Genomic DNA, 18,728 nt, shown 5'->3' on the forward strand with positions numbered 1-18,728 from the left:
CGTTAACTGCCGCGCCCAATGCATCAACGGCACCGACCTCACCTGTTTTCCTCGTGACCGCTCCACCCCGCGATCCCGGCAACTTTTCGGAAACGGAAGGCGAGGCCGTGGATGAGTGGCTTAAACTCTATGAGCTCGTCAGCGAAAACCACACGTGGGACCCAACCTTGATGCTGGCAGACATCTTTTATTTGCAAGGAACGGCCAAGGCATGGTTTAATAACAATGTGGACGCGATCACGAGCTGGGACGTATGCAAGACCAAGTTACGCGAGTTGTTTGGTCAATCGGCCGGCTGCAAGCAGGCCGCTAGAACAGAACTTGGCACACGTGTTCAGACGTCCACGGAGTCCTACCTGGCGTATATACAAAATGTGCTAACCCTTTGCCGTAAAATTGATCGAACCATGGCTGAAGCAGACAAGGTAGCACACGTGCTCAAGGGCATCGCAGACGATGCATTTAACCTCCTTGTGTGCAGAGGCTGTTCTACCGTGCAAGATGTTATCTCGGAGTGCATCTCTGAGTGCCAACACTTTCAAGAGGCTAAAAGCCGTCGCATTGCCCACCACTTTACGCGCTTTCCCAACACTGCTGCGACATCAACTTGCAAGCATCTCGGTGTAGCAAGCCAGCCCAATTCACACTCCGGTGACATCACGAGAATCGTACGCCACGAAATGGAGGCCATATCACCTGCACCCTTGAGAGCACTAGCACCGAGTGATCCTCATCCGACCATTTCGCTAATACATACCGTTGTTCGCCAAGAACTAGCAAACGCAGGTATTCACACGATCTGCTCTGTGCACCGTCCCGACGCTGTCAGTTCATCTACCTCCAGCCACCCACAGCATTATTGCCGCCCTGCTCCGCGTAATCGTGACCCAAATGCGTGAAGAACGCCTGACGACAGGCCGATTTGCTTTCGATGTGAACAAGTGGGACACATTTCTCGCCATTGCCGAAGCACGTGGACCTCACCGTATCGGGCAAACTCAAGCTTCTCCAACCTCCACTCACCAGCCCATCTCTATGGCCAGGAACTACCACGGCGTGATGGCTCAGCTAATTACGACCCGGCCTCTACGACCACTGCCCAGTACAGTCGCTCACCTTCACCTCGACGCAGATTTTCCCGGTCTCCGCCGCCGCCCTATTCTCCGTCCCCGTCCTCTGCCTGGCGGTTTTCTTCTGAAAACTAACGGCTGCAACTCCTGGAGATGATGCTGCTAATACGACTTGCTCTCCAATTCCTCTGTTGAGGCTGCCGACCAATCAGAACCTGACCGACGTTGAAGTGGACGGTTTATCTGTTAAAGCCTTGGTGGACACTGGCGCCCATATTTCTGTGATGAGCTTGCACATTTGTGACCACTTAAAGAAAGTCCTTACTCCAGCTCCTTCACGCAGTGTTCATGTTGCTGATGGTGGTACGGCTTCTGTTATTGGCGTCTGCACTGCACGCGTCACTATCACTGGCCATCAAACTTCAGTTCTCTTCACTGCTCTCTCTCACTGCACCAATGATGTGATCCTCGGTCTTGACTTTTCGTCCACTCATTCCGCCCTCATCGACTGCTCAGCTGGTACTGTGCAACTTGACCTACCGTATCCGATTGATCCGCCCAGTCCACCCCAAGCTCGTATGTGCTCTGCTGAGCATGTCCGTTTGTCACCGCAAACTGTGACCCGCATCACCGTAATGCCCTCACCACCTGTATCTGATGGCAACTATGTGCTCGCGCCCATTAAATCCATTCTTTTGACTCACAGTGTTACCTTACCATACACTGTTATTCAGTTATCAGTTACGGGCAAACCGCGCCTTGATTCCTGTGCTCAACTTTGCTCTGTGTCCACAAGTGCTCCCGCGTGGAATTGCCCTCGCCATGCTGACTCCTTCTGACGAATGCGTCGTCTCAGCTCTGTCTTCGAACGATGCCGGACACTGTAGCTACACGCATGCTCGATCTTTGCAAGCAAGCCCGTCTGCTGACGTTAAAAAAATGATCGCGTCAGACCTTTTTCCGCATCAAGCTGACAGACTTCTTCACGTCCTTGAGTCATATTGGGACGTATTTGACTTTTGTGATCGTCTGCTAGGTGAAACCACTGCTGTAAAGCACCGCATTGACACCGGCGATGCTTCCCCTGTCCATCGACGGCCGTACCGCATATCTCCGACCGAGCGTCACATAGTTCAAGCAGAAGTCGACAAAATGCTCGCCAGAGACATGATTAAGCCATCATGTAGTCCATGGGCTTCACCTATAGTTCTTGTCAAAAAGAAGGATATCACTTAACGATTCTGTGTTGACTACGGACATCTGAACAAGATTACTAAAAAAGACGTCTACCCGCTACCGCGCATAGATGACGCCCTGGATTGTCTTTACGGCGCTAAGTATTTTTCGTTCATTGATCTAAGATCAGGGTACTGGCAAATTGCTGTCGACGACATGGACCGCGAAAAGACCGCTTTTGTCACGCCCTATGGTCTTTACCAGTTTAAGATCATGCCCTTCGGGTTATGCAATGCTCCGGCCACCTTTAAGCGGATGATAGACTCTCTTTTGCGTGGTTCAAATGGTCAATTTGTCTATGTTACCTTGACAACGTTATCGTCTTTTTTCCGACCTTTGAAAACCACCTCGAACGCCTATCCTCAATACTGGCTGTTTTTCGTAATGCCGGTCTCCTACTGAACTGGTCAAAAAGCCACTTCGGACGCCAGCAACTAACCCTGTTGGGCCACCTTGTCGACTCCTCTGGTGCACGCCCGGATTCTGGTAAAGTGAGAGCCGTGCGGAACTTCCCCATTCCGACCTGCACCAAGGAAGTCCGCAGCTTTCTCGGTCTGTGCTTGTACTTTCGACGTTTTGTGAATAACTATGCACAAGTAGCCCGTCCTCTCACAAACTTACTGAGAAAAGATGCCTCATTCACATGGGCCGCTGCGCAGGCTACGGCGTTCTCAACACTTATTGCATTGCTAACAGAACCACCTGTTCTGGCCCATTTTGACAATGCCGCTTTACAGAAGTTCGCACCGATGCTAGTGGCCACGGAATTGGTGCTGTTTTGGTCCAGCATCAAAGCGGCTGCGCCCGCGTTATGACCTATGCCAGCCGTCTCCTCTCGCAGGCGAAAAGGAATTACTCAATCACCGAAAGGGAATGCCTTGCTCTCATTTGGGCAGTAGCAAAATTTCGGCCCTATTTACACGGTCAACATTTCACCATCACAACCGGCCACCATACAGCACTTTGCTGGCTCGCATCCTTGAAGGACCCAACTGGGCACCTTGGTCGATGGGCATTACGACTCCAAGAGTATATCTACTTGGTGTCCTACAAATCTGGCCGCTTACACCATGACGCTGACTGCTTATCTCGGAATCTAGTGGACTCACCTCAGGAGTTCGATGAAGCGCCATGTGTCCTGTCTCTCTCCACTTCAAGCAACATCCGTGAGGAACAGCGCCGAGACCCTGTCTTACGTAATGTCATCGAGAAGCTTCATTCTGCGGCACCCGATGCGTCTACTCAACTGTTTGTGCTCAAGGATGGCACATTATACTGTTACAACGTCCGCCCTGATGGAAACGAACTGCTCCTTGTGGTACCTTCCCATTTACGTGCGAGCGTGATCGGCCAGCTCCAACTGCCGCTCACCTCGGACTGTCTCGGATGTATGAACGTGTACAACATCGATTTTACTGGCCCAGTCTTTATCGCTCGGTCCGCAGCTACGTCCCCTCATGCGACCAGTGTCAACGCCGAAGAAAACCTTCCGTGAGCCCTGCTGGGTTCCTCCAACCACTTGACGTTCCCTTTGATCCGTTCTTTCGACTTGGTCTTGACCTCCTAGGCCCTTTCCCTGCATTCACTTCTGGGAATAAGTGGATAGCTGTTGCGACGGATCACACAACCCGGTACGCCATCGCACGAGCTCTACCAACCAGCTGTGCCACGGACGTTGCCGATTTTCTCCTGCACGACGTCATACTTCATCATGGCGCATCACGCCAACTCCTTACAGATCGTGGGCGCTATTTCCTTCCCCGAGTTATCGACGACCTGCTTCGCTCCTGCGAGACAAAACAAATTTACGACAGCCTACCACCCGCAAACTAACAGACTGACTGAGCGATTCAACCGGACTTTAATCAATATGCTTGCCATGTACGTGTCATCCGACCACCAGGACTGGGACGTTGCATTGCCTTTCGTTACGTTTGCCTATAATTCCTCACGCCATGATGCAGCTGGTTTTTCACCTTTCTATCTCGTTGTTTGGTCGTGATCCAACTTTACTGTTTGACACCATCTTTCCGACAGCCATCGACTCGACGACCGAATACGCCCGGGATGCTATCACCAGAGCTTGAAAAGCACGAGAAGTTGCCTGTCAGTGCCTCTTAGCACCGCAAGATCAGCAGCGGCAACGTTACAACTACCATCATCACCAAGTTTCCTTTACTACGGGTTCTCTTCTGCTATTGTGGACTCCGACCAGGCGCGTTGGACTTTCTGAAAAACTGCTTTCCCGCTAGTCGTGACCCTACCGCGTATTGCGCCAAGTGACAGATGTGACCTACGAGATAGCCCCGCTCGAGTCTTCCTCCTCCTCTCCTTCACTGTCTACAGACACTGTTCATGTATCTCGCCTTAAGCTTTGCCACTCGGCAACATCAAGGAAAGCACCGAGACGGTGCTTCAGCACCCGGGGGTTATGTTATGAGACAATGTCCCACAAAAGCGGTTAGATAGGCGCGGAGAAAGACAACGTGATTTTGGTGTAGGGCACAGCACTCGTCCTCCATCTTGGCTTGCGCGTTGGCGCTGTGTAAATACATCTTCAAACACTTAGTTTCGCGTGTACCTTTACGTAACAATATTTTTGCCACGCGTACACTACGTCACCATGCATACAGCGGCGCCAACCAACCAGGGGCCGCCCGCCAACCAACCAGAGGCCGCGATGCCTCGGAACGTTATGCCTAATGGCCCCCACTTCGAAGGCACAGCCGAGTGCTGGAAGCAAGCACGGAAACTACTCCAAACGTTCCTGAATGACTGCTTCGTAATCTAGAACGACAACGACATGACAAACGACTGCGAGTGCTACCAGCGAGACGCGGTTTCGTGCCAAGCTCAAGCAACGCCGACAAATCCAGCGGATGCCGGCCGGCTATGCTTGCGCCGGTCCCGAGTGCGATCATCGGCTGAGCGAAAACATCGCATAGACTACTGGAGCATGTCGGTGTTCTTGTGCTTTGATCTGTGACTTTCTGTGCTTAAAAACGAGTGTAAACATACTTCGGAGGTTCGAAGCTTTGAGCATGAGCCCTCGCCTACCGCGGAGGCAATTCAGAGCGGTGTCATCTGCATCCAACGTAGGCCTCTACCCTCTAGTTCGTATGAACCAGCACATGCGAGGAACATCGGCTGAAAAAAATCTACGGTACTTTCCGTCGCAACATAGACACCACATACGACGCCCGAAACATTGCGTAGTGCATACGAAGGAGTTTTTATCTGCACTGTGTTTGTTTTCAACATCGGTATTCATCATCGCTGAAAGCAAACCTTTAGAGAATACTTTGACTAAAGACAGCGTCCAGAAGTCTTCCGTACAGGGTTCAGTTCCAGTATTATGACCGATATCTGTGACTTCATATGCAGTTGGGTGCGTTTTTGGCACTTTAGAGAATACTTTGAATAAAGACAATGTCCAGAAGTGTTTTATACGGGGTTCAGTTGCAATATTATGACCGATATTTGTTACATCATGAAGTGTCAGGCACAGCTAGTTGCATTACAGCACATTTCGACTATGGAAAATGCCCAAAGGCATTCTACGCAGTATTTGGTTCTTATCTTATGACCAATATCTGTTGTATCAAAAAGAACCAGGTGTGCTTTGTTGCATTAGAGAATATTTCTAAGGCACACATCAGCCGAAAGCCTGCTACTCTGGCCTCAATTGTAGTCTTATGACTTAAATCTGACAGATCATGAAGTTTTAGTTGTGATTATTAAGTTGAGTGCTATAAAGTATGAAGTGTAAATGTACTGAAGGTACCAGCATATTTACGATATTGTTAATAAATTTGGCAGTGGAGGTATAAAACCCGGTGGTTTGTAAACCTGATCAGGAGGGCAGCCACCACCTCATTCACCGAAGAGAGGAGAGGGGCTCAATACCAACTCCATATATTAACATAATAGGGAGGGGGCGCTAAGTCAGCCCCTACATGGACATAATAGGAAGGGGGCACTGCGACAAACTTTTGTTCCCTCCCCCCAAGGAGAACCTTGATAGACGTACACTACTCCCCCCCCCCCCTTAAGGAGCCTATGATAGACTTACAGTATCCTAGACGCAAATGTTCATTCGCGGGAGCGGCGCACGCACCGACATTGATTTCTGGTGCATACCGCTGTAGTTACTTCGGGCACTGGTATGACAATTACTTCTAAAATATTCTAAACTGTGGTAGGTGAAGCACTATCAATTTTTTAACGTGTTCTTATATTCTCTAAAACATACAAACCCGCTCCAGTTAAGAACGTGCCATTCTGTGCTTAACTTGGACAGTTCTAAGCCAAAAGATCAAGCAACACTGTGCATCGGCCTTGGACGCGTGGGCGTCAACGCGGTTGACGCGTGCCAGTGGTCAACGTTACTAGAATAGCTCCAGTTGTAAAACTCTCCGCCGGCACCCCTGCTGCCGGTGTCTCCACTCCTGCCCGCCACCAGATGGCGGCACCGCTCCATCTTGCTCCGCAGCAGACGCTTCGTCGCAGCCGGCTGCGGCCTAAATCTCTCGCGGACGGAGTGTTTGTGGCTGTTTCACGCGTATTTTTCACGTCTTCTGGCGTTCTGCATTAAAGAATTTGTGATACCAGGCGAAACCGGTATTTACCTACAGCGGCTTGGTATATTTCCTCGCGTATTTCACTTCAAAACTGGGTCTCCGCCGCTGTTTCAGGAATGTAGCAGTTAGATACACGGGTACTTTTAAAGGCGATTCGATGATGCCCGCATAAAGTTTGTGAAAGTGCCAGAGGCGCCCGAAAAGTGTTTACACTCTGGCCAATTCACACTTCATTCTTTACAGGCTGGTATCGCGTGCCTGTGAAAGATGTGCGGCCGTTCGCCTGTTTCCGCCACTATCAAATGGTGGCTAATTCACTCCTGAGAAGTAATGGGAAAATATCTCCGTCCCGATTTTTAAAGCGGAGATTATATGGCTACGGTTCCATGTACTTTACGTCTTTGAAAAAAGCCTGAATCTACTCCAGAGCAACTTCATTAAAACCATACGCGCAAGGCACCCCAGACAGAATTTGATTTAGGCGGCTGGTCGTTGGAAGGGGAAGCAGCTTTGTATTTCACAGAAGGTTGGTTGTACGCTCTCGGGCTTGCAATGCGAAGTAAAAGGCAGTTCATTACCCACACTCTAGTGTAGCGGACACCTCGTGGGCTCTTTGCCTTCACCTGTTGTAGTGACGTCTGAAATGCAAGCCTTTAAATGGGTGGCAGTGAGCTCAGTGCCTCCTCGATGGCCACAGATTTTTGGTTTTGCAGCTGCTTCCTTAGGTCAGCCACTTCAGCCATGAATGAAACTCTTGCAAATGCTGCTCTTATTGCTTTCTTGTGAAGGTTTTTTACCTTTTTCTGTATTTGCGACGCTCTTTTTTGCTTCTAGAGCATTTGAACTTGCTGCTCTTTCATTCTCTTGTGGCACGGCTTGCACCTCGCTTCAGAAGAAAGCACCTTGCACTTGCGTGTATAGCTCACAGCTTTCACTCTTTCCACCCCGTGACAGACATTGAGCTTGTCAACTCGGTCTACGAGATTGGCTAGGTCACCTAATGTGCAGATGCTAACGTTCTTCAACGCCGTCACCATGCGGCCAAGAGCACTTGCGGTGGCTATGTTGTCAGTCCCCACTACAACACATTTTTCAATTTGGGGGACCCTTCGTTGGGCTGTAAGCGTGAAACACACCATATACTTTCCATCCCTGTCCTCGAGAGTAAGCATTCGCCACAAAGACGGCAGCTGAACGCTTTCCAGGTCACTCAAAGTAACTTCCTCAAAATCTGCACTCCAAGCGGTCTGAGTTTCTTGCGCATCTTCACCCTGAACTCCATCAGAAGGCGAAACCGAAGGGCTAACTGTTTGGCCTGTACTACGTTCCCTTCTTTTCCATCTTTTGTCCGCCGGCTTCGACAGGTACGAGGGAAGATTAGGGAAAACTTTCCGCACCGCACCCTCTACTAGCGTCCACTTGCCCCGTGGCACCTTGACTGTTTCTCCATTGATAGTGTGCACATAACACTTTTGTATGTCTTGGTCATAAAAATGCAGATCACACACCTTTGATTTTTCCGCAAGTGCCTGGTCGGCACGCGGAATCGCTTTGTTCCACACCGAGAGAAGCGTCGCGTCGCTGGGAGCAGAAAAGAAGTGGCGTTCTGACTCATTCGCATCGTTCCGGTAGCCGCTCGTGCAGCCAGGAACGTAGCACGTCGGCATGGATGTCGGGAACACAGCACGTCAGCTGGTGTGCGACGAAGGCTGCAGTAACGGAAAACCACGTGCGAGCGAACGAACGCTGCGCTGGTGCCGCCCGTCGACGCGGCCGGCGGCAGGGGAGAGGTGAAGCTCGATGCGACTGCAGCGCCACGAGGCGCACGGACAAGCGGCGGTTCCACGCAGCTCCGCAGAGTTTTACAACTGAAGCTATTCTAGTAACCTTGCCAGTGGTTGCGGGCCCTTTTCCTCCACAGGCGCAAACAGACGCTTTTAACGTTTAGGCGCGTGCATACGCGTGCCATTGGTTGGCACTTTATTGCGTTGCCAGCAAGAAAGGGAAGTCATGTGCGAGATGCCACCAAGCCGTATGGGCTGCACAATCACAGAAATAAAGTGAGGTGTTCATTGTCCTTCGGGGATGCACTACTCGCTCCTCTGTGGTGATTTCCAACTGCGCTTGCCTCCCACGCAACAATGCCGTAACCATAACAATTGCGATAAACAGCGGAGGTTTCAGTGCATTGAATCCAACCAGAGCTATGGCAGAGCAAGTCAAAAACAAGAGGCAAAAAGAAAAAAAGAAAAATGTTGCACTCAGAAACACATTGTGTGCTATGCAGCGGAGTTCCACTGTATTGTTCGATGTAAACTGCTAATAAACAGAAAGCCTGCTAGTTCGAACTGATTTTCTATTCCTTTAAAACTCGCATTAAAGAGGCTTAAAAATATCTTTAACTACAGACCATATCACTAAAATACCTGCATATTTGAATGACAGCACAAATATACAGTCGATCTCGGATATATCGAATTCGAATACAGTTAAACCTTGTTATAACGAAATTGGAGGTTGGCCGCGATTCGCTCATTATAACCAATATTTCTTTATAGCCGCAGGGAGTATTTACTGCAAATATTATGCACAGTACTTACCCGAAATAAATAACGGGCAAAATAGCATCTCACCTCACGGTGGTACGTAACAAGATAACCACATTCCGCAAAGAAAAACGAAATGACACGCACTTATTTTATTGCACTTCAAACAGACTTGGCTCTAAATAAGTCTATAATCGGATGCTGGTGCATCTTTTTAATGCAAATGATGGCTAGCTCAGCTGCGGCCGCAATGTTCAAGCCATCTTCTCCGCCCTCGGAAGCGCTGAAGTAGCGGCGCAGTGCGTCCACCGCGTCTAATGCCTCCGACATTGCCAGAACGTTGGTCTCCCGCATGGTGGTCAACAGAGTCATCGTTGCTGGTCTCATACAGACCATTGACAGTGCCCACAATGTCATCATCGGAGAGCTGTTCCGTAACCATCACTTCCAAGTCCGCACTCACATAGTCGCGGAACGACTCGCTGTTGGGCATGACACCGGGCTCACGACCTGTGGTCCATGATGCTGTCCAATGTGGCGAAACCGTTCGGCGCAGCGGGCTTGTCTAATGATGGCTCATCACTGGCGTCTGGTGCGACGGAAAATGAAGCGTGTCGAAAGCAATTTGCAATCGTGGTCCCCATCACACTCATCCACGCCGCTCGAAGCATTTCGAGAGCAGCTGTACGTACAAGTCAACATTGGTGTCCTGCTTCAACCTCATGTTGAGCAGATGCCTGTCAATCACGTGCTTGCAATAACCTATCTTCAGCGACATAATCACGTCTTGGTCAAGCGGCTGCGATTTTGCTGTGCAGTTGACAGGGAGGAACAACAGCTCGATGTTATGGAGCGCGGCAGCGGTGTGGTGGACGGTGCAGTTATCTTAAACAAGGCACACCTTGCGGTTCGCCTTCTTGTGCCATTTCAAAAGCCATTTTGCAAAAATCTCCCTGGACATCCAGGCTTTGCGATTGGCCGTGTACTTGACCGGGAGCTGCTGCTTCCTCTTAAAGATGTAGGGGATGTACTTTTGCCAATTACGAAAATTGACAGCTTCTCAGAACCAGTCATGTTGGCACAATGTAGTGCAGTGATCCGCAGCTTACTTTGCTTGCTGCCATGGCACAGCTGACCTCTGAGGGCTAAAGTCTTGTGCGGCAACATCTTGAAAAAGAGAGCGGTTTCGTCCGCGTTAAAGATGTCCTCTGCGTTGTATTTTTCCAGCAGTCGCGCAATGTTATCTTTTGCCCACTTCGTAGCCTCTGCTTTGTCGACAGATTTCGAGTCGCCGTAGACCACTTTCTCGACGATGTCATGGCACTCCTTGAAACGTTGGAGCCAACCCGAACTTCCAACAAAGTTGTCATAGCCCATGATCCAGGCAAAGTAACTTGCTTTTGTTTGTAGCATGGCATCACTCATCAGCAGATTCACGGCCCATGTGTCCGAAAACCACTTAAAAACAGCCCTTTCAACCACTTCAAAGGCAGCAGTCCTCATCCTTTTAACCTTTCCTTTCACGCCACGTGCAGCAGCGTCGATGATGAGCCCCAGCTTGCTCAAAAGCGTGGACAGTGTACTGGTCGACACGTCAAAGCCTCTTGCCACTTTGCTTTCCTTTGTTCCCGCTTCAAAGGCTTTTGTCATCGCCACCTTCTGATCCAGCGTTATAAGCTTTCGCTTCCCGCCTGGCACATTCATGTTGCTGGTATCACAAGCACAGCGCGATAAAGATAGGGCAGAAGCACTAAAAAAGTTGGCACCGTAACTGCATGTTAATCTGCAAATGTCGTCGAAAGAGTATAGTCTTGCCTCTGGAAAAAGTGAACAAATCGTTTATTTGATGTTCTATGCAAGAAAATCGGTGAATGGTAATCTGGAGGCGCTGCATTAGAGTACCTCGAGCGTACAGCGGAGGTTAACGAGCGCATCAAGTCACGTCACACATGAGAATGAGCGCTATCTGGCAGTTATCTTGGAAAACGTAAGTGTGCGGCTCTGAGACAGTTGTGCGTGCCCGTTCCAAAGGTGATAAGGAGTAGAAAGTAAGGCGACGGGTAAGTGCCACCACCATGCTGTCTTAGCAAAACGTTGGAAACACTTGCCTTTTCATGCAAGCCAGCGCAGCGTGATAAACGCTACGGTCCTTAGAATTACTTATGTATGCCTTTTCTAGTAAAAGGCGCACATACAGAATATATACATGTTGTTACGGTGCCGCAGATATGTGCAATAATTGCTTTTTAATTGACAATCGCAAAAGTATGAACGCTGAATCTTGAGCAACATTGGTGGGCACTGCGAATGGGGTCGGCCGTTTGGAATATCAGCTGGTGCCGTTTGAAGTACCTGGTATCGTTAAAGGTAGACAAACAGACAAACGGGTAGACAGACCAAAATTTTTGCATCGAAGGTCTTCAAGAAAGACTGTCGTCTTTAAAAAACCACGCACGCAAAGACAACACGGCTAATGTCGACGAGTGACAACACTTGCAGTGGTTGCAGACAGGCATGCCGCGGCCATGGTTACTGAGGAGAAGTGGGGAAGTTGCGAGTGGGCTCACGGATGCAGAGAGAGAGAAAGATTAGAGGGGAAAGGGTGCTTTTCTCTGCAGCTTGTTAGGAAGCACGACTCAGCACCGTGAAGAAGGGGACAGAAAGAATATGAAGAAGACACAAAAGAAAGAAAAGGGCGAGACGTTCACAGAGTTGTGGAGTCCTTGGCTGTCGGCGGTAGCCAAGCGGCGCATGTGCAATGCCCGTGCAACACCCTCACTTTCAGAAATGACATGCGCTTGGCGCACCTCAGCTTTCACGTGTTGCTGGAAGATGGGTGGCGGGAGCTTTGAACTGTTGCAGTTGCCGCGTAACACCATCTGAAATTCGCGTTGTGCACTGTCGTGACATCAGCTCAGAATTTTATTTCCTAGCAAAATTCATTCATTATATCCCATGACAGGCAAATTTTACCTCGTTAAAACGAGGTTTTGAATGCATTGGTTTCTACGGGGACTCTCAAGGGGAATCACGGTTTTCTCGTTATATCTGTTATTTTGTCATAACTCATCTTTTTATAACGAGGTTTAACTGTATACGGAATTATTGGCTATATGGAATAGTTGAAAAATACCCATGTATTTCCTATGCAAAATTATGGGACTGGCACTCCTGTATATCGAGCTCCCGCACAGCGAAACATCGCTGTATCGAACACTGCGCCCCGCCGGAGCCCAGAAAATGCATTTTCCCAAGCAAATATTGATCAATTTTCGGCCGTGCAAAACCACGTCCCGATTCCTTTGCACGCGCAGGTTACGAAAAGGCAGTGTTATTCTACCGCACTGATCTGGTTCGTTGCGTGGCGGTTACGAGTGCACCAGTATGGTTGATGCGCAATCTGCAGGTCTTAACGTGCGGGCATAGTGTTTTTCAAAAATACTGATAGCCGAGGACACCAAAAGAAGAATGCAAAGTGACTCGGCGACCTTGTTGTTATGTTCGCATTCCCTTCCCTGTTTGTCAATGCACAATGACATGGCGAGCCTCAAAGGCATGACCTTCGAGATGCACAACCTCATGACGTATTTTTGGTGTTTTTGGTTTCAAAACGCACATATCGGTGGCTGCGCTTTTTCTACCTTTTTTGCATTGAAGCAGTGGCAGCCAGCTACAAAGCCACAAGTGACAACAATATAGCCAACATGTCAGTGGTGGGAACTCGGCATTGTCTTTTGCGCCTTCTAGACTTGTGTACTTCTCGCCTCATTCCTGATGAATCCTCATTCCACAGTTGAACTGAACGATGACCTGCTTGTAGCGATAAAAATTATGACTGGCACTTGGAGCGACGTCATGTAAAGCATCGCTAACCTTCTTGCAAGCCAGGTGGCGACCTCCGATACGTCATGACCGCTGACAATGGCGTACGGTGCCTCAGTGAATTCTGTGACTTATCAGCGTGTCCGGGCATCATTTCGGACAGTGCGCAACTTTATTGGTACAGGTGACGACGTAGCTACTTCTGAATGCATCGACGCTGAGATCATCGCTGCCGTCGCTGGTGCCATGAAAGTATAGTAGTGCGCCTATGAATATGCCAACGCCTTGGCTGCCACCGCTAACCAACCTTTTGCCGCGCTACAAAGCATGCATCGGCGTTCTGCATCAATCAATGTTGTCGCAGTCAAGGGAGCTGGATTCACTTATTTGAAAAGCTTCAAGTGATATTGAAGATGACTAGAACTTGACAGTGTGCAAAAAGCAAGACAAGTTTACAGACTATTTTCGTGCAAAATGAAGTGCGGTAACTGGCCGTTCACACCTTGTTCTTCATTATACTGTGAGCGAATCATTATGTTAGCGCTTGTAGCGACTTTTGAGGTCCGAAGTGCTGTAATTTAGGCCTTAAAAACACATATTTTGTATTTGGAATAATTATTACATCGAACTATTTCTTGATCCCCTTCGAGTTAGATATATCGGGGATCGACTATACAAAGCTCAGCGAGTTTCATCAGTATTTGTCATGGAGTGCAAAGAAGGTTTGAAGCAGTGTGCCGCCTTCACCACAGACATCATAAAGAGCGCGAGCAGCGAGCTCTGTTTACGTACGTTACATCAACATTACCAGATCTGACTCCCATAATGTGTGATGAACAAGATCAACTAAATGAGAGTTTCGTCGCGAAAGAATCGTAAATGGCACAACAGATAAAGCAAATGACACAAAAGACGAGTACTTGGTCATACGCTTGCTTACCGAGCCGTCTGTAGTGGCATCGCATTGTTGGTCGCATTGTTGGTTCTTTCTGCCATTCCTGCCACTTCTCCTTACGCTTTCCTGCGGACTTTTCTCAGAAGACGAGTTATCCTCGTGTCCCCTCTTTGGCTCAGACAGCCGCCGCTCAAGCTTCTTCACCACTTCAACCAACGTGGCAACTGTTGCTGAAACAGAAAAAAGAGAGCACTGCTGCAGTCGACTTAAACGTCACAGTCGTCGTCTAAAAGAGTGCTGAATCGCAAATAAAGGCCATGAAAGAAACCAGTGTCAAGATGCAGTAACGTTAAGTTGCAAATTAATCTACTTCACAAATTATACTGCAAGATCGAGCACAAGCAACCAGTACAAAAAAAATAACTTTAGTGCTTACAACCGAGATCTTTACAGAATGAAAACATAGAAAGAACACTGTTTCAAAACAACCACGCCATTGCCACGACATTACAATGCTGAGGTCCTGCGAACATGCAAAAGCGAAAAGAAATAAGATTGTGGCAACACAATCTGCACAGCTCTGACCGCAGCCTCCACCTCGCTATCTTTTCGCTTGGCGTGACACGGCTGCACAATGCACACCACATTCCGATAAGCCACAGCGCCGATAATCATCCGAGGCATACGTCACCGACCGCGCCTACAGAACTGGACTCCAAGCTCGCAGGAAGATACATTCTTATTTATCTAATCGTTCGAGCTCAGTATCGGCATGCTTGCCCTGCTGCTGCTACTTTCATGTTAATAAACGATCGTCATATTTCATGTCGGGATGCTACGTTTCTTCTAGGCCACATCCCACATCTGGTGGCCCGAACGTGATCCCAAAACGCAACCTTCTGATGGTTGCATCTCCATGTCTCATGCGCACCAGTTCACGCTTTTCACGCAGGATGGCTCTCCACCTTCGGTGCCACTCGCAGCCTCAACCCCCCCCCCGAAAAAAGATCGGCACCCCCTGGCCACTCTTTCAACTGATGTTCTTCCACGGCTGCTACAACGCAGCCCGCTCTTTTCACGACACGCTCTGGGCGTCTGGTACCCCTCCCAGACTTCTTCAAGCCCCGAGGGCTTTCCACTCCGCAGGGGAGTGATGTGGCAACACAATCTGCACAGCTCTCAACACAGCCTCCACCTCGCTATCTTTTCGCTCGGCGTGACACGGTGGCACAGTACGCACCACATCCCGATAAGCCACCGTGCCGGTAATAATCCGAGGCATCAATCACCGATGGCGCCTACAAAACTGGGCTCGCAGGAAGACTCAGTCTTCTTTATCTAACCATTCAAACTCAGCATAGGTATGCTTGCCCTGCTGCTGCTACTTCCACATTAATAAACGAACGTTATTTTTCATGTCGGATGCTACGTTCCTTCTAGGCCACATCCCACAAGATCAACAATGCATCATAAGAAAAAATGTACAGAGAACTACCGTATTCACCCATATAATCCTAGCACTCGCATAATTCTCGCACACTGCTCAACAAAAAAGTGAATTTTTTTCCAAGAGCGTTTTCGCACCCATACAAATTGCAGACGGAATGCCGCCTGCTCCTTCCAACCACTGATGATGATAGTGAACAACAGCCTGGCACTATCTCTTAAATATTATGCATACTATCAATGCACAAAGCTCCGATCCAGTGCAAGCAAAGCCAAAGTGGCAAGTGTACATTGTGGCATGTTAGTGGGGGTCCGTTAGGTGGCGTCCGGGAGTGCAGACGTGGCCGCGTCTGCTCCCGCTTCTTTAAATGTTTTCGGACATCTTTCTTGTGTTCTCCACCGATCCATTGGACTTTCCTAAACCAGTTTTGTGCAAGCTATCTCACGACACCGTTCTCGTTGGGGTGAGTGAACTTTTCGGCGAGTTTTTGAACTTCAAGTGTGCGAAGCGAGGGACGCGTCTCTAGGACTAACCACTCGGCTACGAGCACGGAGCTAGGGTTCACTTCGAGGCAGCGCCGGGCCTCGTCAGGCCCCTGCCGCACCTGACTAGGCAGCGAGGATGCCCGAGATGGTGACAGTTGAAGGCATGGATATCACTCCGGAAGATTTCGACGGAGCGGGGTGGACCACCGCCCTTGGCGCCCGGCGGAAACGAGATCCGGCAAGGAACGCAGCGTCTGCTACCGCTGCAAAGTCTACGGCAAACACAGCAAAGAAGCATGGTTTCAACGCTCGCTCCCTCTCAACAGTGCAGAAGGTTGTAGCCGCTTCGCGACTCCCTCGGCTGCCGAGAGACCAGATAAAGGTCATTGTACGGCCCCGCGGAGGGCTTGACGTTTCGAAGACGGACATGGTACTGCTGTCGAGAGCTCTGACTATGGCAGCTGGGCTCACTGACCAAGAAGCATCGGAAGATACAGTCTGCCCCAACAAGGTACAGAATATTCTTGTTATTTCGACTCCGGTCAGATCCAACGCAGTCGCATACGCTGGAATTCAGAAACTTCACACGAAAGTCGGCGCATTTGATGTTTCTGCCTACTTAGCCGCCCCGGAAAACACTTGTAAAGGCGTCATCAGGAATGTTGACCCCTCGATAGAAGAGCACACCCTCAGAGGCATGATTGTCAACCAACGAAACCCGACCGCCATTGAAGTCAAGAGAATCAAAAACACGCACGTTGTTGTGATACTCTTTGATGGGCTTCGAGTTCCCAAAAACGTCATGTGCGGAACGGCCTTAGTGCCGTGTTCCCTTTACAAACGCCAAGTCGATGTTTGTCACGCCTGCGGCCGAGTCGGGCACCGGGCCGACGTATGTCACCAGAGCAAGGCAGAGAAAAGTAAATGCCACAACTGCGGAGACGCACTCTCAAACGATGCTGCAGAAGCCCACCGTTGCACTCCGAAATGCAAGCTCTGTGAAGGTGATCACCCAACAGGTGACCGTTGCTGCAGCAAAAGATACCACATCCCATATGTCGTGCGACGACGCCGAAGACAAAGACGCCACCGCTCCGAGAAAGAAGCCAACGCTGACGAGGTTAACGACCTCGCGGACATGCAACCGGAGATGGCAGATGGTTCCACTCCCAAGCGGCGCTCCAGCTCCAGAGGGCGTTCCCGTTCCAGAGGACGCTCCCGTTCCAGAGGACGCTCCCGTTCCAGACGGCGCACCCGTTCCAGACGGCGCTCCCGTTCCACAGCGCACTCTCAATCCAGCGGGCGCTCTTGCTCCAGGGGCCGATCCTGGTCGAGATGTCCTGGCAAGAAAATGACCTGGGCCGACATGGTTCGCGACAGCGGCTCTGCACCGACAACACCGACAACTTCAAAGCAAGGTAAGGTACAGCCAGAGCATGTGGCAGATCCACGAATACACACATTAGAACGGGAAAACAAAGCACTCAAACAGGAACTAGCTGAACTGAAGGCAACTCTCGCCAGGCTAGAAGGACGTATCCTAAAAGACACACCGCCACCCATCCCTCAACCATCAGGATCTGTGGTCGCATCATGTAGCCCAAATAAACGCAGAGCCGTAAACACCGAGACAGATGACGACACATCAGACGTAGACGACTTTATGTCCGACGTCAGCGAAGCTCCTTCTAACGCCTTAGCTAGTGACAACAAAGCCAAAAAGCACCGCAAGACGAAGAGTATATAAGTTCAGTAAATTCCAATCAGCAATTGCCGACATTAAAGAGGCACTCATACAAATTTGCGGTAGACTCGATCGTCTGGAAAGACCAATTGCTCAACCCAGAGCCACGAGAAGAATTCCCACGCCGGACCCGGGGTCCATGTCTTCCCAGGGACCCCAACCTGCGCTGCCGACATCCCCTCAGCCACCAGGTCCAATAGGTGAAGCGAACACACAGGGGGTCATGCCAAGTCAGCACCATGGATAGCACACCACAATTTTTCAAGATCTGGCAATGGAACTGTAATTCATTCAACAAAAAGAAAGCTAACCTAACGCAATTAGTACGATCATGTAAAGAAAAACCACATGTCATCATTTTACAGGAGTGCGGGGCGGAAAAGTACATTCAAAACATGTCCTTTTCGGGGTACAGGGTTTCCAGGCCAACCCTGGACCCCGACTTCAAACAAGCCAGGGGCATTGCCACCCTCATCCGTAAGGACATCAGCTTTATGGAAAGGGACACCCCGACATACAAGAAAGGCCTGGAATCCATGATAACAGAAATCATTCCGAGTCGAACTCTTAAAGCTCACCTTTACATACTGAACGTATACAGTTCTCCGACCGACCGACTCAGGAACTTTACCAAACTCCTGTCATCGGCGGTGTCGCAAGCCAAGGACCGGCCGTTGATCGTTGCCGGCGACTTCAATGCGCACAACAACGTTTGGGGCTACAGTACCAATGACAGGAAAGGTCTTAACCTTGCGGAGTGTGCAAACAACCTCAACTTGAAGTTAATCACGGACTCAAGGTTTCCGACACGCAGAGGCAATTCTGTTCAGCGAGACACCACCCCCGACCTGACGTTCCTCGGAAACGCGGAAGGGTCATGGGACAATCTGCAAGAGGACCTTG

At 49.7% G+C, this 18,728-nt stretch overlaps 1 protein-coding gene across 2 annotated transcripts in view; it reads right to left on the reverse strand.

The window, feature by feature from the left end:
* Nucleotides 1–18,728, reverse strand: part of LOC142769191 (uncharacterized) — a 91,771-nt gene that overhangs the window by 30,468 nt on the left and 42,575 nt on the right. For both annotated transcript variants that reach the window (XM_075872195.1, XM_075872196.1), the window contains exon 5: nucleotides 14,195–14,379. In XM_075872195.1, the coding sequence (XP_075728310.1) occupies nucleotides 14,195–14,379 (185 nt within the window). The remainder of the gene's footprint in view (nucleotides 1–14,194; nucleotides 14,380–18,728) is intronic.

The sequence above is a fragment of the Rhipicephalus microplus genome, chromosome 8 (assembly GCF_043290135.1).
Source record: "Rhipicephalus microplus isolate Deutch F79 chromosome 8, USDA_Rmic, whole genome shotgun sequence".
NCBI classification, from domain to species: Eukaryota; Metazoa; Arthropoda; class Arachnida; order Ixodida; family Ixodidae; genus Rhipicephalus; species Rhipicephalus microplus.